Source organism: Globicephala melas, chromosome 13, assembly GCF_963455315.2.
Source record: "Globicephala melas chromosome 13, mGloMel1.2, whole genome shotgun sequence".
NCBI lineage: Eukaryota > Metazoa > Chordata > Mammalia > Artiodactyla > Delphinidae > Globicephala > Globicephala melas.
Window position 1 is genome coordinate 88,870,922 of NC_083326.1, and position 26,905 is coordinate 88,897,826.

General features: G+C 55.9%; 1 protein-coding gene across 15 annotated transcripts in view; it reads left to right on the forward strand.

Annotated features, from left to right (window-relative positions):
• The window catches only part of EP400 (E1A binding protein p400), a 112,442-nt gene that overhangs the window by 77,912 nt on the left and 7,625 nt on the right, over positions 1-26,905 (forward strand). For 10 of the 15 annotated variants that reach the window (XM_030859918.2, XM_030859917.2, XM_030859919.2 and 7 more), the window contains 21 exons: positions 1,632-1,743; positions 1,897-2,040; positions 5,070-5,210; positions 5,407-5,490; positions 5,814-5,945; positions 6,152-6,196; positions 6,303-6,456; positions 6,575-6,816; positions 6,911-7,084; positions 8,288-8,424; positions 8,560-8,616; positions 11,394-11,472; positions 11,581-11,838; positions 12,880-12,928; positions 13,009-13,118; positions 19,138-19,345; positions 19,455-19,615; positions 21,202-21,420; positions 23,362-23,557; positions 23,918-24,042; positions 25,502-25,648. In XM_030859918.2, the coding sequence (XP_030715778.2) occupies positions 1,632-1,743; positions 1,897-2,040; positions 5,070-5,210; positions 5,407-5,490; positions 5,814-5,945; positions 6,152-6,196; positions 6,303-6,456; positions 6,575-6,816; positions 6,911-7,084; positions 8,288-8,424; positions 8,560-8,616; positions 11,394-11,472; positions 11,581-11,838; positions 12,880-12,928; positions 13,009-13,118; positions 19,138-19,345; positions 19,455-19,615; positions 21,202-21,420; positions 23,362-23,557; positions 23,918-24,042; positions 25,502-25,648 (2,974 nt within the window). Of the gene's footprint in view, positions 1-1,631; positions 1,744-1,896; positions 2,041-5,069; positions 5,211-5,406; positions 5,491-5,813; positions 5,946-6,151; positions 6,197-6,302; positions 6,457-6,574; positions 6,817-6,910; positions 7,085-8,287; positions 8,425-8,559; positions 8,617-11,393; positions 11,473-11,580; positions 11,839-12,879; positions 12,929-13,008; positions 13,119-19,137; positions 19,346-19,454; positions 19,616-21,201; positions 21,421-23,361; positions 23,558-23,917; positions 24,043-25,501; positions 25,649-26,905 lie in introns of those variants that run through there. The other 5 variants (XM_060310066.2, XM_060310068.2, XM_060310070.2 and 2 more) reach the window with 4 other exon arrangements.

Genomic DNA, 26,905 nt, shown 5'->3' on the forward strand with positions numbered 1-26,905 from the left:
CGTTCTGTTTACTTTCCTTCAGGCAGGCTCGTGTTCCTGCTGTCCTGTGTGTTCTTTCTTTATACTCAGCATCTGCCTGGGGCGTAACTGAGTTTGTTTGCAGCGGTGACTGGGTTGTGCTGCTGAGACATAACTGCTGTCCTTCCGACGTGTACCTGTATTTCTCCTGGAGTCCCTGACCCTTAAGAGGGTGCTTCATGTTCTAGGTTGTTTCAAGTATTTTCAGATATAAATTATCATAACTTAACAGTTAGCAATTTGTAAATTCCCTATTGAAAGCATTTAAATCTTACAAGCGGCCAACCACACGCAGTTGAGGAAAGCAGAGAAGCCTCTGCCATTGTTTTTGAGTTCTGGGAGTGTCGACTGGGAGAGCACAGCAGCACTCGGCCCCCGCTGGCTGCCCGTCTGGTGCCCGAGTGTGCCAGGCACGTGCCGCCCCCCTTCCCCTGCGCTCCTGCCACCTCTGGGGTCAGCACCGAGGGTGCGGTCCCTGGCGGCCAGCCTGGAACGGGGACCCCAGCCCACGTGTGTAACCCTCGCCGTTTTCATCAAGACGTCGTCATCCATGCACTGTGTTTAAATAGCTTTAATTTTTTCCTGATTATAAATGTATTACTTGTTCATTGAAAAGAAAAAGGAAAAAAAAAAAAAGGAAAGCACATGGAGAAAATCAGTATCCTGCCCAGACGGCAGTCAGTAGCATTTTGGTGTGTGTCTTTCCAGACATTTCCCTGGTTTTTTTTAGATGGCTCATGCCAGCAGTCAGTCTTACTGCGTAATCCTGTTTTCTTTTAACAGTATATTGTGAGTGTATTTCTGTGTTAATAAATATAAATTTGATACATCGTTTATATAAATGGATAACGTTTCATTGTGTAATCCCTTCCTTATCATTGGCCCTTTAGCAGTTACTAGCTAGAAACGGGGGAAAACGTTTTATTCTCAGGAGACACAATCTGTAAACTCTTAGGAATGACCTTAGCAGTAAAGGTGCTGGATGTGTAGGAACTAGAGTATAAAATCGTGGAAGGGCATAAGCTGAGAGATGTCACCAGCGGGAGGATGTGCTCTGTTCTTAGACGGGAAGACCTGGTTCGTAAAATTGTGAAGTCTCCCCAAAGCGATAGTAGAAGTTTTAACATCATTTTTTAGTGAAAGCGCTGATCATGGGTGTGGGAATGGTTACTGCAGCTTTCTGGGGGCACAAAGCGGGAGCCAGGGGACACGCATCCTTGGGCTGCAGCCACTGGACACGGGTTCATTTGGGGGTGCAGTGCAGAGAGGTGCACAGTGATGCGGGGGCGCCCGCCCGCCACCGTCAGCACTGAAGGAGACGGGGCTCGAGGGTCCGGAGGCCCCCGGGGGCCTTTCCAGGTGGAGGCCGGTGGGGGACATGGATGGCCAGCGTGGGTGGCATGCGGGCCTCCGGGGCCCGCCCTCCTGCCGTGTGGGAGGCGGGACAGGCATGGTCACCTCTGGGCTCCACACGAAGGAAGGAACCAGCGCAGAGTGGGGCTGACAAGCCGTGCCACGCAGGTGCTGTTCTGCCGGGTGGTCCAGGCACCGTGGCACTCGTGCCGTCCTCAGCCCCCGGGGACTTAGCTGTCGCATGTGTATTTGGTTTGTAGGCTCGTGAGTGGCAATTCCATTGAGGAGAAATTGTTGAAAAATGGAACCAAAGATTTGATCCGAGAAGTGGCTGCTCAGGGAAACGACTACTCCATGGCGTTCCTCACGCAGGTACCGTCGTGCACGAGGAGGCCTGGGGCCGGGGGGGGGGGTGTTGCCACACAGTGACGGGAACCGGGCGGGTGTAACGATTGAGGGGGGTGGCTGCTGGCGGTTTTCCACGCGCGGAGGCCTCAAGCTCAGTGGCCCTCATTTCTGTGTCAGCGGACGATCCAGGAGCTGTTTGAGGTTTATCCACCCGTGGATGACACTGGCTTCCCAGTGAAAGCCGAGGAGTTTGTCGTCCTTTCTCAGGAACCTTCTGTCACAGAAACCATCGCACCCAAAATTGCCAGGCCTTTCATAGAGGTGAGGGTGGCCGGCGCCGGCCTGGCAGCGTCGGGTCTGGGGCTTTGGGTCTGCCCTCCGCTCCTGCGGCACTGCTGCCGCCCCCTCCCCAGGCTCCAGTCGCTCGAGCCTGGCCTGTCAGCCCCTCCCTCCCTGCTTTTGGTTTGGGGGATTTTAGTTGTAAAAAGAGGTGAAGGACGCACGAGAGAGCGGTGTGGGCCTCGCTGCCCACCCTGCCACCGTCGCCGTTTTCACCCACGCTTCTCGGGCCACCCCTCGCCGTCCTGTGTGACTTTGTGCCCCGACCCCTCCACCCTGCTGTGTCAGCACCTCTGTCACAGCGTTGCTGGGGAGGATGCCCCGCTCTGCAGGGAGCCCTGGCGTGAGTGTGAGATACACGTCCCACTCTGAGGACAGAACCAAAAAGAATAGCAGCTGTCTCACCCAGCCTCCCTGCGTTGGTCACCCGCTGAGATGACAATGCCTTGGATTCTAACTGAAATCTCGCCTTCTGCGTTTCCGGCCCGGACCCTTGAGGTCGCAGACTGCGCGCTTGGCTCGCGCGCTGCTGCTTTGGGGCAGTGCTGCTGTGCAGACCTGGCACACGCTTGCCTGTCAGGCCCCTTGCTTCCCTCCCCGAGACCCTGCTCCCGTCCTGCCTCCTGGGGGCCTTTGACTGCAGGACACCTCCTCTCCTGTTTTTGAAACTTGACTATCCAGTGATTGAGAAGTAGTAAATGCGTGTGGTAAAAAACCTTCAGGAATTTATAATGAAAAGTAAGTGTCCTGCACCAGGCCCTCACTTCCCTCTCAGAGACCACCACTGTCAGCTGTCTTTCACATTTTCTTCCAGGAGTTGTCTGTGTATAATGTCACTTGCACAGAAGTACCTTACAGCTGTTTCGGTATCAGGAGGGACAGATAGATGTACCGCTTTCTTTTAAAAATTGGTGATACGTGCACCAGGTTTTTTAAAAAAAAAACGTCAAACAGCATGATCTAAACCTCATAACGGAAATGATTGTAGAAACCTCACAACAGAAATGATAGTAGGGAAACAGTAGGTTACCTGTCCTGGAGGTGACCACTCAGCCATTGTTAAAAGTCTTATGGGGGTCCCTGGTGGCACAGTGTCCAAGAACTCGCCTGCCAGTGTGGGGGACTCGGGTTCCAGCCCTGGTCCGGGAGGATCCCACGTGCCGTGGAGCAGCTGAGCCTGTGCGCCGCAACTACTGAGCCCACGTGCCACAACTGCTGAGCCCACGTGCCACTACTGAAGCCTGTGAGCCACAACTGCTGAGCCCGCGTGCCTCAACTACTGAAGCCTGCGCGCCTAGAACCTGTGCTCCACAACAAGAGGAGCCACTGCAGTGAGAAGCCTGCACACCACAATGAAGAGTAGCCCTCACTCGCCGCAACTAGAGAAAGCCCGCGCGCAGCAACGAAGACCAAAAACGCAGCCAAAAATAAATAAATAATAAATAAATTTTAAAAGTATATATCTTACATGGATCCTGGAAGAAACGTGAGGCCTGAAGGCATGTGTGTTTGAGGAATGTGAGTGTGTTACACACCCTTGCTGTTGTCTCTCAGTGCATCTCTGAGATGTCGGCACAGTGTGGTGTTTCAGCACACAGATTCTTTGAAACGTTCTGGCTGAACATCCTACTGTGAGTTGGGCGCTGTTGTAGGCAGAAGGGGTATAGAGTTGAGAGAAAGAACTCTCGTCCTCCACAAAGCTTCTATTCTATTGACAGGAGAGATGACACACCATCACCCTGCGGAGATGGTGCGCCATGCGGTGTCCAGGAGGAGTGTTAGGGGTGGAGGGGCAGCACCTCCGGGTCCGGACAGTAGGGGCCAGGTGTGGCTGGGGGACGAGGGCGATGGAGACGGGCTGCCCGCGGACATGTGGGTTGGGAGCATCGCCTGGCTGTATGCTGACCCTGGACTGGGGCCGGTTTAGAGGTGCAGGCGTGGGGGGCAGTGTGGGCGCATCCCTGCTTGCAGTGCAGTTTGCTCCTGGCTGGTGAGCTTTGCATTCATTGGCAGCGTGGGTGCTTGTTGATGAAGTGCTCGTTCGCGTCTTTTTCCTATTTTTTTTTAACTGGATTCTTTTTTTTCCTTAATGGCTTCTTGGCTTTTTTTCTGTATTCTGGATGCGAGGCTTTTGTGGGATACATGGAAAATGTCTTCTCCCAGCCTGTGGTTTGCCTTTTTTAATGCTGTCTTTCAGCAAGCAGCAATTCTTGGTCCTAATGCCACCCAGCAGACCATCTTTATCACATGGTTGGTGCTTTTGCGTTCTAAGAGAGGTTCTTCTCTATTTTCTTCTGCGTGTTTCAGTGTTTTGTGCTTCATACTTAGACGTACGGTCTGTCTGGAAATACTTTCTGGGTATCGTGTGAGGAAGGGTTACATTTTAAACTCTGCAGATGTTGCCCAGTGCCCTGGAAAGAGGTACCCGTCTTAACTGACATCCTCTCAGCTGCATGGTCCCCCCAGCCCCGGCCCCGACGTGAGCGTGTGTGTCTGCATTTGCCAGCCTGGCTGTCGGGTGTCGGGAGAGGCACATGCAGCATCTGCTAGTCTAATGGGCGTTTCTTGAACTGTGGTGACACTGACCCTTACGTGTCTGTCGTCGTCTGCAGCATGTTTTCTGGGGGCTTGGTTTCTGTCTTCACCACAGACCACGGCCTGTATCTCGTGCACGACGAAGAATTGTTCTCATGGTCAGGACCGGGGCAGGGTGGTGGGTGGCGGGTGTGAGATGCAGCCAGACGCCCCATCCTGCTCGGTTCTCTGAGTCTGGGGGCCGGGCTGTGCGTGTCAGCCTGTGTGCCTGTGGCTCTTCTCGAGGGCGTGCCCGTTTTCCCTGTGCCCGCGGCGCCGCCGTCTCAGGCGTACGAGGGGGGCCGAGGAGAGCAGGCATCACTGTGGGAGGCTTGGTGTACAGTGTGGGCACGTGGGCAGCTGTGTGGGCTGTACCCCTCAACTGAAGTGTTGAGAGCGCATCCGAGTCACGTCCACTAAGGGCGCACTTCCTGCAGGCCCTCAAGAGCATCGAGTGTCTGGAGGAGGACGCACACGAGTCAGCAGAGGAGTTGGCGCCCGGGTCTCGGTGCCCCGACGGTTCCCGGTGGGGCGAGGAGCCCTCGCCACTGGAGGAGTTAGCGGACTTCATGGGACAGGTTTGGCATTTTCTACTTCATTTGCTTCTCTGCACCTAAATACTTTAAACATGTGACCCTTCTGGGAGATATTTCTTGTTCATCTTGACCAAGAACAGTCGCTGTTTTGATTCAAGTGTTGGTGGGGGGTCATAAGAGGAACTAAGTCCTTGTGAACTTGCTGTTAACCGTATTCAAAAAATACATCTTGAAACAGCTCACACCAATTGAAAAGTATGCTTTGAATTACCTGGAATTATTCCATACTTCCACTGATCAAGAAAAGGAGAGAAATAGCGAGGTAAGAGAATGAACTTCTGACCATCTTAACACGTGAGAATCTCAGATTCTTCAGGGTTAAACTGGGTTGGAACTAAGTGTGACTTGCCTAGAATTAAAGGAATAAACCCAGACCCACCTGTGTACAAACTGATCGGAAGGGAGAAGCCTCAGGAACCTGCAGGTGCAGTTTTCCTCGGTTCTGAAGCAGCTTGGGGCTCCAAAGAGGGTCACGTATTGGGAACAAAGAGAAGGGCCCGGGCCGGGAGCACAGGGGCGGGGCAGGGCAGGGCTGGGGGGCGCAGGGGGCGTGGGCGGCAATGGGAACGACCGCTGTCTCTCCAGGGCGCCGTGCTGGCCGCCGTGGGCGAGTGGGAGGCCCGGCACGCGCGGGCACTGCGGGAGCGCGAGGCCCGGGCACGGCGCGAGCCCGAGCAGCAGCTGCTCACCTACACCCGGGAGGACGCCTGCCGCGCGGTACGTGTGCCCGAGGGCTCCCCTTACCCGCGCGGGCGTGCCCCGCCGCGCTGCCCGCCGGCCGGGGCGCAGACGCACCGCAGGGCTTCTCGACAGCCACGCTGCGAGCTTGTTTCCAAGACTTGACCGGCGTGAAGGTGGATGCTGGGTGGCTGCAGCTTGAAGCCAGGGCTGGGTGGACCTGAAAAGCTCCCCTTCTCCTGTAGGAGTTCGTGTATGAGGGCGCCGACGGGCAGACGGAGGTCATGCCGGTGAGTGCCCGCCTCCCCGTGTCCCTGGGCTCACCTCCCGCCTCCCGCCCTGTCGGGCGGCTGCTCCTGGGGCCACACGGCTCAGGGCTCTCCCTTCCACACGCAGCTTTGGACGCCACCCACGCCCCCCCAGGACGACAACGACATCTACATCGACTCAGTCATGTGTCTCATGTACGAAACCACTCCCATCCCGGAGTCCAAGCTGCCGCCCGTGTACGTGAGGAAGGAGCGCCGGAGACACAAGACGGACCCGTCAGGTGGGTTCCCGTGGCGGGAGAGGGTTCGGCGCTCCCGGTGGCCTCGGTAATCCTCCTCCGCGGCCCTGCTGCCCCCCTTCCCCGCCGACCTGCTGGCTGAAGCAGCCTGTCCGTGCAGCCGCAGGCAGGAAGAAGAAGCAGCGTCACGGGGAGGCCGTGGTGCCCCCGCGGTCGCTGTTCGACCGCGCGACGCCCGGCATGTTGAAGATCCGCCGAGAGGGGAAGGAGCAGAAGAAGAACATCCTGTTGAAGCAGCAGACGCAGTTCGCCAAGCCTCTGCCCACCTTTGCCAAACCAGCCGCCGAGTCTGGCCCCGACAACCCGGAGTGGCTCATCAGCGAGGACTGGGCGCTGCTGCAGGTGAGGCCGGCCGCGTCCTCAGGGCCCTTCGGAGGGCGGGGAAGCCGCTGACGCGCAGCACCTTGACCCGCGGCGCCTGACCTTGGTCCTCCAGGCCGTGAAGCAGCTGCTCGAGCTGCCGCTCAACCTCACAGTCGTGTCCCCGGCCCACACGCCCAACTGGGACCTCGTCAGCGACGTCGTGAACTCCTGCAGCCGCATCTACCGCTCCTCCAAGCAGTGCCGGAACCGCTACGAGAACGTGCTCATCCCAAGGGAGGAGGGGAAGGTGAGGCCCCCTTCCTGCGGGGCACGTGGCTCGGCGAGGGGGAGGGAGGGGCATGGGTGCTGGGCGCGGCCCTGAGCTGGGGCAGACACAGTCCCAGTCCCCGTTCCCGCCGGCCGGAGTCCCTGCGCCGAGATCTTGCCCGACAGAGAGCAGCCGCGCTGCTGCGTCATTTGGAAGATTCTGTGTGCTGCCTGTGGCCCAGCGCCGTCCTAGCGCTTCGTCCCCCCTCCCGGGTTGGGTGTGTAGACGGGCATGGCTCTGTGCTGTTAGCTTCATCGAAGGAGGGCCCGTCGGTGCCTCCCGCTTCGTGCATCACTGTGCTTTCCCGGGGCCTTGGCCACTGCAGCGGCTTGACAGGCGCTAGACGCTCTGGTCCCAGCCGCGGGCATCAGAGACTCTGAGTGCAGAACAGCCGAGTACGTGGTGTCTGTCATCAGGAGGCCACCTGTGGCCCCTCGAGTCCGCCTGGCTGCTGAGGAGGTCTCCAGGGCGCTGCCTTTTCTTGTCTCCCTTGAGCTGCATTTGTCTCTTTCCATTTCTCCATCTGCTCTGTCCCCACCTTGCTGCCTCTCAGCTCCTCGCCTGTCCTCAGGAGGGTGTCTGTGGCCTCCATGCAGAAAGCCTCAGCACGCGGCGTCGGGCTGGCGTGTACCTGTGGCCGGCGCCCAGTCATAGAGCGGGAGCGATGACCGCGTCTCCCGCCTGGGACGGGCCAGGGCATGCGTGGCAGCGGCAGACATCCTGGGCTTTGATGAAGTTTGCTCCTGGGTTCCTAATTCATGGAAATTACTTACTTTGTTTCTATAAGCACGCTTTAACGCATCTTGGTTTCCATTTTTCTAAAAACAGTTGTCTCCAAACTGGGGGACAGCCGCCGCTTGGTGCCCCGGGGCCGACCAGGGTGAAGGCGCGCTGGCTGCGGGCCGCTGTCTGTGTCAGCCTGGCCACTCGGCCTCACTGCTGTCTGCCGAGCTGGCGGCGGGACGGGCGGGAAGGCGTAGCCCAGGCCGGGGAGTGTGTTTGTGGTCGGTGGACGACGGCCACCATGTCGTTGCTGATCCATCTGTGTTGAGTCTCAGAGAGAAGGGTGGGAAGAAGGGGCTCATTGTTTAAGCCGGGGATTGCACGTTAGACCTCCCAGTCAGGGACCCTGTTCGCAGGGTCGGCGTCTGACCCTGCTGTGTCCGCCCCACCCTGTTTCAGAGTAAGAACAACCGTCCTCTGCGCACGGGCCAGATGTACGCTCAGGACGAGAACGCCACGCACACCCAGCTGTACACGAGCCACTTTGACCTGATGAAGATGACTGCGGGCAAGAGGAGCCCCCCCATCAAGCCTCTGTACGCTCCCGCGCCCCTGCGCCGGCTCTGTGGGGCCGGGGCTCCGTGGGGTCGGGGCTCCGTGTGTCCTTGGCCTTCCCTTCCTTCTTCAGTGCATTGTCCTCTCTTCAGTAATCCTCTCTCCGTGTGTTACAGGCTTGGCATGAATCCCTTTCAGAAAAACCCCAAGCACGCTTCCGTGTTGGCAGAAAGGTATTTCTGTATGTGTGACACAGTTTTCATCGTTTGAAATGATTTCATTTTAATGTTTTCTTAAACCCTACAAGTTCAGTGAATTGTTGTGCGAATGGCGTGTCCAGGCATCAGCTGGGGGTGGTGTCGAGGTGAGGCGGGCCGGGCACACTCGTGTCCCCGTTCACGTGATGGGGTGTCCTGCCTGCAGTCTGACAGTGTCACAGCGGCTGTGCCACCTCTCAGCTGGCATACGTCTGCTTGGCCCTGCCCTAGAAATGTACCCAGTTGACCGGGGTTGGGGGTGGGGGTGAGTGTTCTTTTTATTTATTTATTTATAGCTCTGTTGGATATTTGTTGCTGCACGTGGGCTTTCTCTAGCTGCGGTGCGTGGGCTTCTCGTTGCGGTGGTTTCTCTTGTTGTGGAGCACGGGCTCTAGGCGCATGGGCTTCTGTAGTTGCAACATGCAGGCTCAGCAGTTGTGGCTCGCGGGCTCTAGAGCACAGGTTCAGCAGTTGTGGCGCACGGGCTTAGTTGCTCCACGGCGTGTGGGATCTTCCCGGACCAGGGCTCGAACCCATGTCCCCTGCGTTGGCAGGCGGATTCGCAACCACTGCGCCACCAGGGAAGACCTGGGGTGAGTGTTCTTGCCTTGAAATTTTGCAAAGGAAGAAAAATGACTGGGTAGTTGGGTAGAGAGATGGGTAGGTGTGAGAGAGCGGACAGAGGGAAAGAGAACTGTACGGTCTGAGTTGCTCGGCACGTGGGTGTTTGCTATAAAATCCCTGCAACTTCCTGCATGTTTGCCTCTTTCTAATAAAATATCGGGAAAAAACACATGTTCAGACGGAGCCCAGTTGCTCCTCTGGCTCAAGCCTTCCTCGTCACCGGGTAGGTTTTGCAGATACCACCTGACACGGGCCTGTGCCTGCTGAGGGCCCCCCGGCCACACCAAGGACCAAGGCCTGCGCTGCCCTCCCGCTCCGTGCACCCCAGCCTCCACAGCCTGCTCCTCCGCCTGGCGGCTGGCTCGGCCTTGCGGGTCGCTCCATCTGGGACCATCTGTCTGGACCCGTCGGCCCCCCGCCAGGCCCTCCCTCACACGTCATCTTCTCCTCGTTGGTACTCGCGCCCCAGCCCCTCTCTGTGTTTCTTCCTGGAGTGGATCGTCTTTGCATTTTTACTTGACTCCTTCAACATCTTGCATGAGCTCCGTGGACGTAGGGGTTCTAGAGGCTAGAGGCGCAGAGCACATGTTCCGTATGTGTGTATTGATCGAATTGATGATGATTTCATTAATTGGTTTTCTTAACAAGAAAAACAGGCCGGGCCCGGGTTCAGCAGTGAACGAGGCGGGCCCAGTCCTGCCCTCCTGTTTCTCTCGCACAAGACACAGACTCTGAGTAATCCTTACGGAGGGCGAGGATTCATCCTGAAGGGGAACAGAACCTAGCCTGGCGGAGCTGGGGAGAAGGGACACTTGTTCCTCTGAGTGAGGGCCGGCGGGTGGGAAGGCACGGAGGGCAGGGTGGGCGAATAGAAGGCTGGCCTGCAGGATGCGAGGGAGGAGGTCTGGGGATGGTGCCCCCGCGGCGGGGAGCAGGGCAGTGCACGGGTGGCCCGCAGTTTGGGCGGAAGCAGGGGTGGCGTGAGGCCGATCGGAGTGAGCTGGAGGGCGGCTGCACGGTGAACGCAGACCTGGAGGGCGTCTCGGTGGCTCAGTTTTGTTTTTGTGTGTCTGGCGCCCGTGGGAGAGGTTGGCGGACAGGATGAGGGTGGAGCCGGGCTGGCCTTGGCCACGTGCAGGCCAGGTGCGCCGAGGGGTTGTCTCTAGGTAGTGGCCAGGGTCAGGGTCAGTAAGCAGTGGGAGGCCAGGCCGTGTGTCCCGGGAGGGAGCTGGATGTGGAGCAGGGACCGCTGCGGCGGCTGGACCGTCGCCACGCCCAGCGGTTGAATTCCCCCCAGTGGTGGAGGCCTGGGGCAGGCGGAGTGGGGAGTGTGCTGAGGCTGTGGCTTTACCACCAGGCGTGATGGAGAGACACGGGGTGAGGGGGGCCAGCATGCGAATATGGGGGCGGCAGGGTGGGTTGCAGGAGTTCCTCGAGGGGTCGGGGGACTGAGTGGACTGACGTGGGTGAGGTCAGAGAATGGGAGAGGATGCACTGCGTGAGCTAGGGCACATGACGCGGGAGGGCTGGTGTCCAGAGGGGCCAGACAGGCGCAGCAGCGGCACCTGCGCCGCCCCGAAATGCAGAGGCGGCACACGAGGGCAGAGCCAGCCTCCCTGCGGCAGGACTCAAGGCTGGTAGGTGACCGTCAGCCCAGGAGCCCCTGGAAGCAAGGGTTCTGTGAGAGGCTGCGGAGGGCTGTGGGCCGCTCACGGCACTGGGCGGGTGGCCGGCTGCTCTCCGCGGGGCGAGGGCTGGCGCTCAGTGCAGGCGGGGGCAGGCCTGGCTTTGGGGGCGGGGACGTTGGTTTGCAGTGAGGGGCACGGCGCCGAGGGGCTTTATTGCCCCACGTGTTCGGGGACACGTGGTATCCAGGCGCCGTGCCGAGTGCCGCTGCTGCAGGGGACCGGGCCCGGGCCCACCTCTGGCAGGTGGTCCTTGTTGCGAGGGAGTGGGAGCCACCGTTGTCTGGGGCAGACTGGCAGCCTCTCCTGTCCAGGGCCGAGCCGCTCGGGCCCCGGCCTTGGCGTCCCGGCCCTCGGCGTCGTGGGAAGTAAGGACTTTGGATTTCTAGCGCATTTGTCTACTTAGAACTCACAGTTTATTTCGCGTTTTTCCCTTGTCTTTAGTGGAATCAACTACGACAAACCCCTGCCTCCTATTCAGGTCGCATCCCTCCGGGCGGAGCGCATCGCCAAGGAAAAAAAGGTGTGTGTGGTACGGCGGGGCGGCGGGAGGGCCACGAGAGGGGGCCAGGGGTCCCCCCCACCCCCGGGCCAGCTCCTCCACACGGCTCCATTCCCTCTTGCCCCGTAGGCGCTGGCCGACCAGCAGAAGGCGCAGCAGCCGCCTGTGGCACAGCCGCCGCCACCACCGCCGCCGCCGCAGCCGCAGCCACCGCCACCGCAGCAGCCGCCCCCACCGCTGCCCCAGCCCCCGTCCGCCGGCAGCCAGCAGCCTGCGGGGCCGCCTGCCGTCCAGCCCCAGGCCCAGGCGCAGCCCCCGGCACAGCCCACGCCGCCCCCACCGAAGGCGCCCCCTGCGATCACGACGGTGGGCAGCGCTGCAGTGCTGGTGAGAAGGCACACAGAGTGGTCAGCTCCAGCGCGCCCCTGTCCAGGGTCCTGTGGCTTCCAGCCCGCGGACCTTCCTCCCAGAGGAAGTAGGAGGCCAGCCCAGTCTCCCCCAGTCTCCCCCTCAAGGAAGCGCATGCCTCACCCCGTCTCTCCGGTGCTGGGTCAGCTCCGCCCTCTGGGCTGGGTTAACTGGGCAGCGATGTGGGAGACGAGGCCGTTCTTCTAGGTGGAGGTGAGCGGGAGGTGTGGAATTAGGGTTTTGTGAAGCGTGAAGAGGTCGCCCTCTCTTGTCCCTACAGACTCGAAGAGCAGGTACTGTTAGTGCAGACTTCCCTCTCCCCACCCTGCCCCACTTTCCCCCAGAGCTGTGCACACGCGTGTGCATCTTCAGTGACCGTGAGAGGAAGGTGGTGAAGTGCATAAAAAAAGAAAGGCAATGTGTCGATCTTACGCACCCTGCGCTGTCGCCGCTGTGCCCTGCCGCGTTCCCTCTCTGTGTGTGCCTGGTGACACGTTAGAGTCCCACGTGGGGAAGCACTGCTGCCCGGCGCGGGACGGTCTTGTTGTACGGGGTCATTTCCACCCCGTGTTCTTTGTTACATTTGCCGCAGTGGCGTTTGATGTGCACTTGGCAGCTCCGTCCTTCGTTGTTCAGAAAACTAAGCACCTGCCTGGTGTGAGGGCTGCTCCCTGCCCAGGAGAACAGTGGTGGGTGGTCAGGAAGAGACCTTCTGCAGGGCTGACCCCTGGGCTGTGGCCAAGTGACATTAGTCAGTCAGAAAAGAATGGAAAACAGCCAGCACAGGGGCCCTGAACTTGGCAGACGTGGGGCTCAGAAGGGTCAGTGTGGCCGGAGCCTGGTGACCGAGGGACAGACTCAGCACTGTGGGAGGAGGTGGGGGGAGGGGGCTGAAGTCAGCCATGCGGGCCGAGTAACCGTGACCAAGGGTTTGGGTTTGATCCTGATGAGGGGGAAGGCTTTGGAGTGTTTACGCAGGGCAGAGCTTGACCTGAAATTCAAATGGTTTTCTTTTTTCAGCAGGCAGGAGCCATCAAGACATCCGTCACAGGGACAAGCATGCCCGCGGGTAAGAAGTCTCACGGGCGAGGTGCCGCGATTGGAGGTGAGTTCTTTCCTGCTCTCCTACCTCGTGTCCTCTCCCCGCAGGCACAGTGAGCGGAAATGTGATCGTGAACACCATCGCCGGCGTCCCCGCTGCCACCTTCCAGTCCATTAACAAGCGCCTCGCTTCACCCGTGGCACCTGGAGCCTTGACTGTGAGTTGTCCCTGATCCTGGGTGCTTTTGGTGGCATGCATGACCCAGGACGCTGCAGTAGCTGTTGGCTTCTTAAAAAAAATTCTATTCCATTGGTACAGAAAGTCCTGATCTAGTTTGCGTTTCATAAAATACTGAGGACATTGAGGGGTGCAGAGGATGGTTTCCACGTGTGCTTTCTGGGAGAGAGTGTGTTGAAATCCCCCACCGTGGTTCCAGGAGGAGGGAGGGGGTGCAAGGGCACGTCTCCAACTCCACGGACAGGGTGCCCACATGCCGTAGCGGCAGGTTTGCCCGTGTGTGTGGACATGGCGCTGTTGCACAACGGGGCACAAGGCGGGGCAGTGTGTTTATGGGTGTCTAGGCCCATGCGTGGGAAGCAGGAAGGGGCCAGATGTGGGCAGAGGGAGAGACGCAGAGCCACAAGACCTCTGAGCATGTAACCAGAAGGAGACAGGGCGCTCACCTGGACGCACCTGCCGTCTGTGGTGTCACCGTAGAAAACAAAAATAAATGACGGAAATAAAGGAGTTTACATTTACATCCTGAGTTGCAGTTTAGTCACAGATCTAAAGACAACATGTGCCCTGAGTGAGAAGCTGCTTCAAAGTCAGCAGTGCTTTGGCAAATAGAGTGATGTCCCTGTTGGGTTCTGAGGAATGTGTTTCCTATGAAGGTGGTGTTGGTAGTGAACTAGACAGTGTGGTGTTGGGAAAAGGATGGACACATAGATCCATGGAGTAGGATAGAGAGTCCAGAAATAGACCCACATGTACATAGTTGATTAATTTTTACTAAGAGTGCCGGGCGGGACTCTTAGTGCAGGGAGGGACTTCCTTGGTGGTGCAGTGGTTAAGAATCCGCCTGCCAATGCAGGGGACACTGGTTCAAGCCCTGGTCCGGAAAGATCCCACATGCCGCAGAGCAACTAAGCCCGTGCGCCACAACTACTGAGCCTGTGCTCTAGAGCCTGTGAGCCACAACTACTGAGCCCACGTGCCACAGCTACTGAGCCTGCGCCCCTAGAGCCCGTGCTCCCCAACAAGAGAAGCCACCGCAATGAGAAGCCTGCGCACCGCAACGAAGAGTAGTAGTCCCCGCTCACCGCAACTAGAGAAAGCCCGCACGCAGCAACGAAGACCCAACGCAGCCATTAATTAATTAATTAATTAAAAATAGAGAGGAGAACTCTTTAAAAAAAAAGAGGGGCTTCCCTGGTGGCGCAGTGGTTAAGAATCTGCCTGCCAATGCAGGGGACACAGGTTGGAGCCCTGGTCCGGGAAGATCCCACGTGCCGCGGAGCAACTAAGCCCGTGCACCACAATTACTGAGCCAGCTCTCTAGAGCCCGTGAGCCACAACTACTGAAGCCCGCACGCCTAGAGCCCATGCTCCGCAAGAGAAGCCACCGCAATAAGAAGCCTGCGCACCGCAACAAAGAGCAGCCCCCGCTCCCCGCGACTAGAGAAAGCCCGCGCACAGCAGTGAAGACCTAACGCAGCCAGAAATAAATAAAATTTTAAAAGAAAAAAAAGAGTGCCGAGGGATTTCAGTGGAGAAAGGGCAGTCTTTTCAACAAATGGTGCTGGAGGAACTGGGGAAACGTTCAAAGCCGAATGAACTTTGAACTGTTACTAATACTGTATATGAAAAGTCACTCAAAGTGGATCATGGGCCCAGATGTAAAACCCAAAACTATAAAATTTCTAGAAAAAAACATAGAACATCTTTGCTTGGTTTTAGGCAAAGATTTCCTAGGATCCCAAAAGCCTACAAATTATGAAAAAAAAAATACATGAGGCTTCATCAAATCAAGAACTTCTGTTCTTTGGAAGATACTGTTAATAAAATGAAAAGCAAGGCATGGAAAATATTTGAAGAACATATCTGGTAAAAGACTGGTACTTAGATTATACAGAGATTTTTTCAATCAATAATAAGAAAACAAACAACTTTTAAAAGTGGACAAAAAATTTTTTTTTAATGGACAAAAGATTTGAGCAGTTACTTCACCATGGAAGATACATATGGAGATAGATATATATATATATATATATACACACACACACACACCCCATATGGATAGCAAATAAATAGGAAAAGATGTTCAACATTGTTAGTCATTAGGGAGATGTAAATTAAAGCTACAGTGATCTGCTACTGCTACACATCTCTGAGAATGGCTTTAAGAAAAGAAAAACCTGGCAGTATCAAATGCTGGTGAGGGTGCAGAGCAGCTGGAATCCTCATTGCTGATGGGAATGCAGAGCCTTAGCAGTCAGTCTGGAAGACAGTTTATTTCTTACCAAATTAAACGCACACCTACTCTCCAGCCTATCAGTTCCACTCCTAGGTTTTCTCCCAAGAGAAATGAAAACACGTCTGCACAAAAACACCTGAGCGTGAATGTGTTTAGTGGCTGTGTTCATAATTACGACGTAAGGGAACAGCCCAAATGTCCTTGAGCAGAAGGGAAGATGGTGCACCCGGCCCATCTGGCACTGCCCAGCGGGGCAGGAGACTGCTGGCACGTGCGGCTGCACGGCAGATCTCAGTGGCATTGTGCTGGCTGATAGGAGTTTTGAAAGCCTTCGTGTGTGTGTGATTCCATTTAAACCACATGGAAAAGGCAAGGCTTTACGGACGGAAAACAGAATATGTTCTGTATCTATCTGGTGGCTACTCGGCCTCATACATTTATAAAAATTCACAGAACTGTATTCCTGAAACAGGTGAATTTTACTGTACGTGAGTTACACCTCAGTAAATTGGGTTTAAAAAATTAGAATACTCTAAGCAGTAGAGTGACTATGAAAACAGTTTTTCTAGAATGTGACTGTGGATTATTTCATTCATTTTTCTTTCTACTTTGTAGTAAACCACTTTACACTCAGCCAGTTCACTGAATACAGAAGCTATTAGTTAGCCTGTGGCATTAGGATCATTTCCTATGACCAGTGTCACTACTTCCGTGAGGGTGGCAAGCCCAGATCATTGCACTTGGTATTTTATTTTGAAAAGACCCATTTCTGTAGTCATATTTTTAAAAGATAAAGCAATTTATCCACAATGTATTTTTTGAACAGCTCTTACAGGCAAGATTCTCTCCCTGGTGATGTGGGGCTAGAAGTAGGACTCAAACACACGGCTCGCTTTCATGGGGTTCTTACAGTCAATCCTGTGGCCGCACCTAAAAGAGGTACAGGTAACAGGGAGGTTTTCTGGAGAAGGGAGCATTGGGCTTCCACAGAATAGGAAGATGTCATCCACCAAAATGGCTCTTTGGAAGGCAGGGCAAGTCGTACAAGCAAAGGTTCAGTGGTGGGAAAGTGAATGGTGTATACTGGGCACAGCAAGCGGTTCTGTTTGGACGGAGCACAAGATGCATTAGCAGAGAAGCGGTGGTTCCCACAACCTCTCACAGGTTCTTGAGCGGCAGCGCGTGCTTGGTCTTGTGTGACGGTGAGCCTGGGCTGTCATGGTGTTTGGATTTCAGGCTGAAGAATGTGGGTTCCATTCACCAGGCGATGGGGAGCCCTTGAAAATGTTTGAGCAGAGGTGTGTTTTAGGGAAATTCATGTGATGTTTTATGTGTAGAGTAGATCATTGCAGAAAAGGTTAGAGAGGAAGCTATTTCAGTAGTGCGGGAAAGGACTTCTGTTTCTGGTGATAAGCTGAGTTGAGTTATTTATACCACTCTCCTAATGAAAAGAACTGAAATTATTGGATAAAATTTTTAAGTATCCTCTTCAAAATTTCAAGGAGCTGACAAAAGAGTAAATAATTATTGGGCCAAAATCTAAGGGAAGAGGCAACCCAGAGAGATACACAGGGTGCCCTTGTGTCCGCCTTGGAGTACACTTCACCTTCTCAGACAGGGGGACCCCCCGTTCAAGCCCAAGGCTCGACTCACCCAGGTGGAGAGTCTAAAAGGAGGCATTGATGCCTTGAGACAGGCCCCCAAATGGCTAAGTCCTTAGGGCAGGGTGAACCGGAAGTAAAATCCATCATGCTGAGCAGAGGGTGGGGCGGGGGCTCTTCCTGTGGAGCTCTAGCCCCAAGTCAGCTGTCAGTTTGCAGCTCACGTTGATGGCTCCCCAGAAGGGCTCCCAAAGCCCCTCAAATCATGTGGCGTAGACCTGGATGAGCAGTGTTCCTGGGTAAGTGGCCAGAATCGAATGCAGATTCTCTGGAGGAATGTGCCTTCAACCTGGACTTCTTAGAATGTCCACAGTGATTTCCAGGTATAATGAGCCGCATATAATAGAAGATAACCAAACACACGGAAAGAAGGCACCATGAGTGAGAACCAACAGAAGCAACAGACACTGGGCAGATCCTTAAAGACTTGAGATGGTGGGGGTTAGCAGGCATAGATGATAAAACGGTTATACTTTCTATTTTAAAGAAATAAAAGAGAAGCTTGCGAATGTCTGTAAAAACCAGGAAACTATACTTAAAAGAATATAGAGAACTTTAAGAAATGAAAAGTATGGTTACCAGCATTGAAAAATAAATGTCTTATAATCGGGCTTAATATCACTTTCCACACAGCTGAAGAGAGAGTTAGTGAACTGGAAGATAAATCAGAAGAAGTTATCCCGAATGCAGCACAGGGAGACAGCAGATGGAAGTACGGAAGAGAATTTAAAGCCACGGAAGATTGAGTGAGAGGATGTAACCAGAGGTTAATCAGAGTTCCAGACAGAGAGAAAGTTGAGCAGAGATAGTATGTGAAGATGTAAGAGTTTCCCAGAACTGATTGATGACACTGATCCGTATACCCCGGTCAGGGATGATGAAAGGGACTCCACGCTTACATAATGCCAACGACAAGGAGGTCTTCAAAGCAGCCTGAAAAAGTCAGGTTGCCTTCAGAGGTACAGCTGCTTACTTCTCAACGGTGGTAATGAAGCCAGGAACCAGCTCCTGGAATGGAATGGCATCTTCATTGTAGTCGGAGAGTATAACTGCCAGCCCTGAAAATACCTTGAAGAACAACCATTTCCAAACAAAGCCTAAGAGAATTCCCTATAGATCTCGCCTACGTGAACTAATTGAGGTGCAAACGGACTTTGCGAACAGCAGTAACTTACTGTAGGGTCAACAAAGGCAGACATGACATACACGATGCAATGACGTGAGCAGGGCTAGGGATGTTGAAACATTCCAGAATCCCTTTATTGTTCAGGAAAAGTGTGAAATTATGGATTAGACTTTTGTAAGTTCTTGATACAATTTTTAGACAAGCCACCAAAAGAATAAGAATAGAGTATAACTTCCAAGCTTTGGGAGGGGAAAGTGGGATGAGAAGAAAGTAATGTGCAGGAAGGCAAGAAAGATGATTAAAAGAAATACGGAACAGGTGAGTTGAATAGAAAGCACAGAATAAGATACTGGATTTGGATTCAAATAGGTAATGAAATGTAAGATTAGGGACAAACTAAACAGGAAAACATAATGACCGTCTGCACCAAGGGGGCCAGCAGGGGCCAGCGCCACATTTCAGGGTGCTTTCAGAGGCGGACTCGGTGGAGCTGGGCCCAGTCCGCTGAGGGGCTGCGGCGGCCGTGGCGCCAAGGGACGAGGACACAGCGAGGCCAAGTCGAGACGCCGCGCGGGTCCAGGGCTGCAGCCTCCGCAGCTGCCTGGGGATGGCCGTGGGGGGTTAGGGGCCTGTATGTTTCCGGGGGATGAACACGGGCATCTAGATGGTTCCTGGGACCAAAAGGTCTTTTGAGCGAGGACAGCGGGACGGGGACAGGCAGTGTTTTAGACTGGGGGCGGCAGCGTCGTGATCTTCCCTTCTGCGAGCGACCCATCCACGCTAGCCCTAGGCACAGGCTTTGAGTTCACAAGGGAAACAGTCTCTTAGCAATCTGTCAAAAGGCCAGAATCTGGAATGTGCTTCGTTTTCTAGGATTTAGCGTTTGATGCCCTTTTCTCTTCACCCGACGGCTATAAGGAGTCTTGAATGTTGTGCAGCAGCCTGACGCTTTTCTTCTCTTCGCCTTTTCCAGACCTCGGGAGGCTCTGCTCCTGCCCAGGTGGTCCACACCCAGCCTCGAGCAGTTGGGTCCCCCGCCACGGCCACGTCCGACATGGTGTCCCTGGCACCGACTCAGGGTGTTCGAGCGGTCACCTCAGTGACGGCCTCGGCTGTGGTCACTACCAGCCTGACCCCGGTGCAGACCCCGACCCGGTCTTTGGTGACTCAAGTGTCCCAAGGTAAAGGCAGGGTTGGTTTCCTGTGTGGCCTGTCCCGCTCTTCAGGCCCCTCAGGGCTCAGGCTTGCACATGTGTGCGGGGCCGCAGTCTCACCAGACGACCTCTTCAGCCACAGGGGTCCAGCTTCCGGGGAAAACCATCACTCCCGCGCACTTCCAGCTCCTGCGGCAGCAGCAACAGCAGCAGCAGGCCTCGCAGGTGCAGGTCCCGCAGATCCAGGGCCAGGCCCAGGCGCCGGCGCAGATCAAGGCGGTGGGCAAGTTGACTCCGGTGAGCGTCCTCTAGAAAACCGAACACACACACTGTGTGATGATGCCTTGGTGTGTCATGTGATGCAGAGTGTGTTTTGCACAGTCCGCCATCGTCTTTATGTGGGAAGTGTGTTTGTGTTGTCTTTAGAAATCACTTTGCACACAGGGCCGCTTCCATGATCACGCGACCAGCTTGTTCACAGCTCTCTGAGGCCTTAATCCCCATTTCCGGATGGATCTTCCCACTCGCTTGCTTGTGCTCTGTGCTCAGGCTCTGTGCTCTTTTCCCAACCTGAGAAAATGTCAGTGAAAAGTATTCCTCGACAGCTTTAAGAGACGAGGTGGTGGAGCTTGGCTTCCTGAGGAGTAGCTCGTGTGCGGTGTCGTTTCTCTCATGTGGGTGCTGATGCCCCTGAATCTTGCCAGTCTGTGCACGACCTGTGCTGTTACATAAGTAAGCACGTTCATTTTAAAAGGAAATGCTATATTCCTGCCACAAGTGGAAAAGCATTAGTACTCAACACAGAAAGTAACCAGAAAAACGTTCTGAAGATGGTACTTCAGAATTCCAGCTCGCTGTCGGGCCTGCCACAGTAAGTACCTGACCTCGGGCCTGCCCCTTGCGGGTGACAGAGGGGACGAGGGCGCTGGAGGGCGGTGAGGACGTGCGAGCACCAGCTGAGACTTCTTCGTCCCAGAGGCACCCGAATGTGCGCCAGGGAAACGAGGCGTTCCGTCCTCCATCACACCGGCCACAGCTCAGGGGCGCAAGGCCACACGTGGCTGAGCCCGCCACATTGGACAGCCCAGCTCCAGAACGTGTCCGTCACCGCCGAAGCTGGCGACCAGCAGACAGCGCTGAGTTAGGGTCCTCCCGCCCCACGGCCTTTCCTCCCCCCCCCCCCCCCCCCCCCGCCAACGCTCCTCGCGCTCTAAGGCGGCGGGGCCTTCAGTTGCCCCTGCTCCCCTCTTGCAGCTGCTCAGAGCCCCACGCACCGGCTCGCTTGCCTGGTCCTGTTACTCCCTTCCCTTCCCTCTCCTAAACCAGCGGCAAAGTCCTTTTCTTTTTCAGCACCTTGAACGAGATCGGAGGGTCGTGAATAACTCAATATAAATTTCCTTAAAACATTTTTATCCCCTAAAATATTTCCTGAGCTATCTTTATCTTGATATTTTGACTCCTTTTAAAGACATGGGTTTATTTACCAATTAAACTTTCATTTGGAGACAGTTGGAGTACAAAATTTAGAGCTCGTGCTTACCTTACGGTACCTTGTAGAACTTCAAGAGCGACTACAATTTTAAGACTTAACGATTTGGGGTGGCACCACAGATTCGAATCGCCTTTGCTTGTAAGCGATAAGAACCCAGGAATTTTGCTGTGCATTTGCTAATCTGTGAGAATCACTGTTGCTAGTTTTCATCAGTGGTAAAGGGAACATTTAAAAAATGTTGGCAAGGCCTGGAGGATGGTTTGCATACTGCACGTCAGCAACTGTTTACTTCGACATTGAACGGGTAGTAGAACAGTAACTTAAAACCAAGATATATACGAAATGGAATGCAGTTGACGTTGATGAAAAGATTACTTTATCTGGGTTTTAGGAACACCTGATCAAAATGCAGAAGCAGAAACTGCAGCTGCCCCAGCAGGCGCCCCCAGCACAGGCCCCGCCGGGGCCCCCGCAGCCAACGGCACAAGTGCAGGTGCAGCCCCCGCAGCCCACGCAGCAGCAGAGCCCCCAGCTCACCACGGTCACGGCCCCGAGGCCCGGCGCCCTGCTCACGGGCACCACCGTGGCCAACCTCCAGGTGGCCCGGCTCGTAAGTTCCGGTCGATACGCTTGTTTTTCCAGAGCAGCGTCTTCTTACGTTTTAACTGAACCGTTGTTGCTCGCTCAGGCCCTTGCAGGTATTGTGGCGGAGTGACAAGTAAAGGCACGGTCGTTCCCCCAGGAACTTAAGTTCTCCTCGGAGAGGGTGAAACAGCACGTGGGAGACATTTACACAGTCACGCTTTCCAGAATGTCGGTGTCGCAGAGCTTATGGTGGCCTGAGAGGCTGGGGGTGGGGTGGGGAGCGAGCCCGACCACGGAGGGAGAGCAGGCTTTACGTGGGGGGGCGACGGGAGGGCGAGGTGTGGCCCCTGGAAGGTGTCCCGGTGCTGCTGGGGCAGAGGCCAGGCACGAGGCCCGTGTGGTCAGAGCAGAGGGGAGGTGGAGGGGCGAGTGAGGCCCCAGAGCCAGACTCAGGGGTCGCGGTGCTCTGCAGGCCCAGAGAGGCATCGAAGGTTTCTGAAGGAGGGGACGATGGTGTGGTGAAGGGGGTGTCTGGGAACGCCAGCTACATTCGGCACGTGTCGAGGGGGTGTCCTGGAGCCCAGATGCTGCACATCAGGCAGACCAGTGCCCAGCGCGGGCGGCTCCCTTTCTGGCACTGGCGACGGCTAGCATTAGGGCTCCTGCTCTGGGTCAGGTGCCGCCGTAGGCTCTCCGCCTGTCACCTGATTGGTGCTGAGGCAGGAGTGGGTGCTGTGATGCTAGCTCCATTTTGCAGGTGCAGAAACCAAGGCATACACCTTCAGAACTTACCCAGATCTTACAGCTTGTCACCCACAGCACAGCTGTGATCCGGGGCTCTGGGGGCCCAGGCTCTGCTTCCCGCGTGCTTCACTCCACTTTTAAGTCTGTAAGAGAGGGGATAGAAGTGGATAAAAACTGTGAAAGCAAGCTTGGTGTTACCTGTGTTCACAAGAAAATGCCAGTTCAAACGAGCCGAGTGGTAATCGCGCATGACGGCCCGCCTCAGGCAGCCCAGGCCTCGGGCGGAGGGCTTGCCAGCAGGAGCCGGCTCCCCCGGAGGGGGTGGTAGTCAGTTGAGCTAAGAAACATGCCCGTTACTTTACCCAGTGATCCTGTTTCTGCTGTATCCTAAAGAAGTGATAGAACCAGTACAAAGTAGTAAACGTACAGACTTGCACCAGGAGTGTTAGGGGACCTGAATCTCCGTTACTGGGGAGCTGACTACATAGACTGTACAGCGTGCGCACAGCGGGGTCGTGCACAGCTTTGGAAAAGGGGTTGTAGAAGGAGGAGAGCTTACAGATACCTAGAACTCATCCCACTTTACACACTTTCCTGGCAGGCCGCACAGATAAGGACAAGGTCTGGGGGGCTGGGTGTCGTTTCCACATTCACATGTGGGCACCTTAGGGCTATGGCTGATTTTTACTTCCTCGTATTTTCTTAGGTAGTCTGAGTTTTTGTATGTATAAAAACGGATCTATTTCCATTTTCCTTTTAAAAAATATAACTTAAGGAAAAAAGTGCTTGGTAGCCGAGTGATAAGCAAGTCGCAGGAGGTGGAGACCGAGAGTGGCCCTTGGTGGGAGGCCGAGGTCGTAATTTCGGGCTGATCTTCCGTGGCCGCTGAGGGATAGGAGACGAGCGTAGGAAGTGTGGCAGGAGTGGGGTGCTGTCAGGCTCTGAGATGCAGGAGGCAGAGACGCTCGCTGTGGGACAGGAGCGCATCTGAGCAGCAGTGCGCCCGGGCGTCCGAGGGCCGCCGAGCCCCGCTCCCTGTGTCCGCTGGTGACGGTCAGGGCACATAGGCGGCCCAAAGTGAGCTGTTTTCCATTAGCTGACCGCCACGCAGCACCTTTGTGAATGTGTCAGTTTCTCACCACCTGACCGCTGGTGGGGAAACGTCTGCAGACGTGTGGAATGCTGAATGTCTCTGGACTCTCCCATTGTTTTCACTGTCTAGACCCGGGTCCCCACTTCACAGCTGCAGGCTCAAGGGCAGATGCAGGCCCCGGCGCCCCAGCCGGCCCAGGTGGCACTGGCGAAGCCCCCGGTGGTGTCGGTGCCCGCAGCCGTGGTCTCCTCGCCGGGCGTCACGACGCTGCCCATGAACGTTGCTGGAATCAGTGTGGCCATCGGGCAGCCGCAGAAAGCCGCAGGTGCCTGTCTCATGCCACCCCTCGGCCCCCGCCGCTCCGCGTCCAGCCTTGAGTGGGGCTGACAAGCCTTTTCTAGTTAGTAGCTGTGGCCCGCAGCCATCTCGGGTGTGTCACGGTGTATTTTAGCAGAAGTGTCCCTCGATTTAACCGTTCACGTTCTTAACTTGCCCACCCTTTGTCCAAATGTCGTTGTGGACCTGGAAACATTTTAAGTAGATGTAAGGCGGGCTTTATTCAGCTTAGCACCATTTCAGCGTGTAGTTTTCTGTACAGAGATCACTGAAGCTGAACTCACTGTGAGCCCTGAGACCTTGTCCCTACTTGGCGCTTGTGATTCAATGACCTGACCTGTGTTCTCAGGGCAGACTGTCGTGGCCCAGCCTGTGCACGTCCAGCAGCTGCTGAAGCTGAAGCAGCAGGCCGTCCAGCAGCAGAAGGCCATCCAGCCGCAAGCCGCCCCAGGCCCGGCCGCCGTCCAGCAGAAGGTACCGGGCTCCCGCTTGACCCCTCTTCACGTGAGCCAGGCCCCGCTGCCAAGCGTGGGATGCACGGAGATGGATAGGGTTCCGAGCCAGCCCTGCGTGGCTGCCTGGCCTCCACGCACCGGAGACCCCATGGCTGTGGCCTTGGGCTGTACGTAGGACGGCCTTGGGGCTGGCCCTGGAGGGAGGGCGTGGTTCATGAGAGGGGGAGCCCCCATGTCCTGCCGGCTCGTGGGGGCAACTGTGAAGGACGCAGGCTGTGGAACTGCATGACTGGGAGGGGCCGGGAGGACTCGGGGAAGCATGTGTAGCTCCTGGTGTGCGACCCGTCTGGGTGCACAGGAGCCAGCTGTGTGTGTGCGTGTGTGCGTGTGTGTGCATGTGTGTGTGTACGTGTGTACACACGCGCCATCAGCGGATGGACGGAGGGAGGGGAGAGAGGGGAAGGGGTACTGTGAGAGGAGTGCTGTCAGCGACCCTCTGACTCAGAAGGCTGGGAGGCAGCTCTGAGCTGATTGAGGCCCCAGGGGCGAGTCCTCCTCAGAGGCGGGGGTTCGGGGCTGCGCTGGCAAGCAGGAGCGGAGTGCAAGGCGCTCTGCTCCCCAGGGCTTCTGCCTCATCTGCTCCTGGTGGCGCAAAGCCCGACGCACAGATGATGGCGTCTGGGCTCTTGACCTTCCTGTTGCATCTGTGCTGTTTTCTGAACCGGAGCGAGCCAGCGCCCTGTCCCCATGTGCTGAGGGCTCTGCAGGCGGCTGGTGCCCCTTTCCAGAAACTGACAGACGCGCAGAGACGTGAAGTGACTTCTGGGGTGGGGCGTGCCGGGCTGGGAGGCACTGTGACAGGACGGAGACCGGGCTGGGTCATCGCGGGGGCTTAGCCAGCGTCTGAAAGAGAGAAGGAGAAGGGCTTTAGCCAAAGTGCCAGTCGGTATGTTCACGTAACTTGAAAGAAGACTTCTGAGACGTTAAAAGTGTCCATAGCTGTGGCTTTGTAAACCGAATATATGGGCCACATACACGCATGGCTTTCTGAATAGTATTTAAACGCTCCTGGCAGGGAAAATGGAAAATTAGACTAAATGTGTAAAGATTGTGCGTACAGGTTTGTTTCTGTTTGTGCTAAATAGTTTTGAGTATGGGCCAAATTCTTAAAGTTAGATTTGGGAAACGGTGTGTGTTTTCTGTATTGTCAAGTTCGCTCACTTACATGATGAGCAGACGTGGCACCAGGTGCCTCAGAGGATGGGAGATGAAGCCCAGCCTGGGCCATGAGGGGACCTCCCAGCAGGGGAGGAGATGACCCAGGACCGGGCCCCCCGGGGGGGCAGCAGCAAGAACACAGGGCAGCGGGCGGGCAGCGCCAGGAGCCGGGGTGGTCACGCTGCGGGCGTCTGGGGGGCTCTGAGAAGGGGACGCAGAGCCTTGCCTGCTCTAACCCTGGGCGGCCTCTCTTTCCTCAGATCACAGCGCAGCAGATTGCCGCTCAGGGCCAGCCACAGAAGGTCACCTACGCCACCCAGCCAGCCCTTAAAACCCAGTTTCTCACCACGCCCATCTCCCAGGCCCAGAAACTGGCTGGGACCCAGCAGGTGCAGACCCAGATCCAGGTGAGCAGCGGGGAGCCCGAGGGCTGGGAGCAGACGCAGCGGGCGCTCGGAGGTAGAGCAGGGGGGCGCCACCAACCAGCGCCCCATGGAGAGGGTCGTGGGGCCCTGCAGCGTGGCCTGGGGACTGTGCTCAGGTCCTGCTGCGGTGGCAGCCTTTGTGCTGGTGAGGCTCCTGCAGGGGTCGTGGTCGTCCCTCTGCTGCCGCCGGCTGCCCGGCACTGGCCAGCCCAGCATTGCACGTCTCCTGGGTCCCGGCACACGCGTGACGCCCGGGACGGGGTGCGGGGCTGTGGGCACGCCCACCCATCGAGCTCCTGTGGTCCCTCAGCCTCGGCCCGTGCCGGCCTGCCGTCTGCCTTCCTCTGGCAGCGGTGCGAATCTGCTGACCGTCGGGGCCCCTCCCTTGGGACGAGCCTGTTCGGGGGCTTCCCGGTGGGGCTGTACGTCCCGGGTGTCTGCCTTTGGGTCTGTGTGTCACACTTCTCCCAGCTTGTGCCTTACCTGCTCACTCACTTTACGAACGGAGCTTCTGGATTTGAGTGTATTGGAATTTATCAATCTTTTTGTGTCTGAATAGTGCCTTTTGCGCTTTGCTTAAGAAATCCTTCCCAGAGGTCGTGGTGCTGTTTCCTAGATCATTTCTAAAAACTTGATAATTTTTTTGTTCACATTTATGTCTTTAACCTTCCTGGAATTGGTTTTTGGAGATGATCCAAAAATAGGGGTTCAGTTTAATTTTTCCACGTGAACACAACGCCCTGTTACTTTCACACTACTCATTCGGGAGTCCCTTCTCTCCCCCGACCCACCGTGTGACCAGGCACGCGTGACGTGCGGTTCCTCGGGGGCTTCTCTGAGCACCGTGGTCTCGGCCCCTGTGAGCCCACACTGCCCGCTTTTCGCCACTCTGCTGCACGATGATTCTCGGCATCCACCTCCTGCTGTCGGGAGCATCCTGCTTTCCCGCTCTCTGCACTTCCGTATCGATTTTGAGTCAGCTTATTTAGTATACGCACCGTGGTCAAAACTGATGGCGTTTTTGTTAGAACTGCATTGACTCTGTAGATCAGTTTGGGGGAGAGTGGGCATCTCTACAGTCTTGACTTCAGATTCACCAACATGATACATCATTTGCTGTTTCAATCTTCTTTAATGCCCTTTAAGTAAGTTTTCTGATTTTTTTTCCATAAAGATCTTATTGCGTGTATTAGATTTATTCCTAAGTGACGGGCGTTTTCTGATACTCTGCTCTAAGTT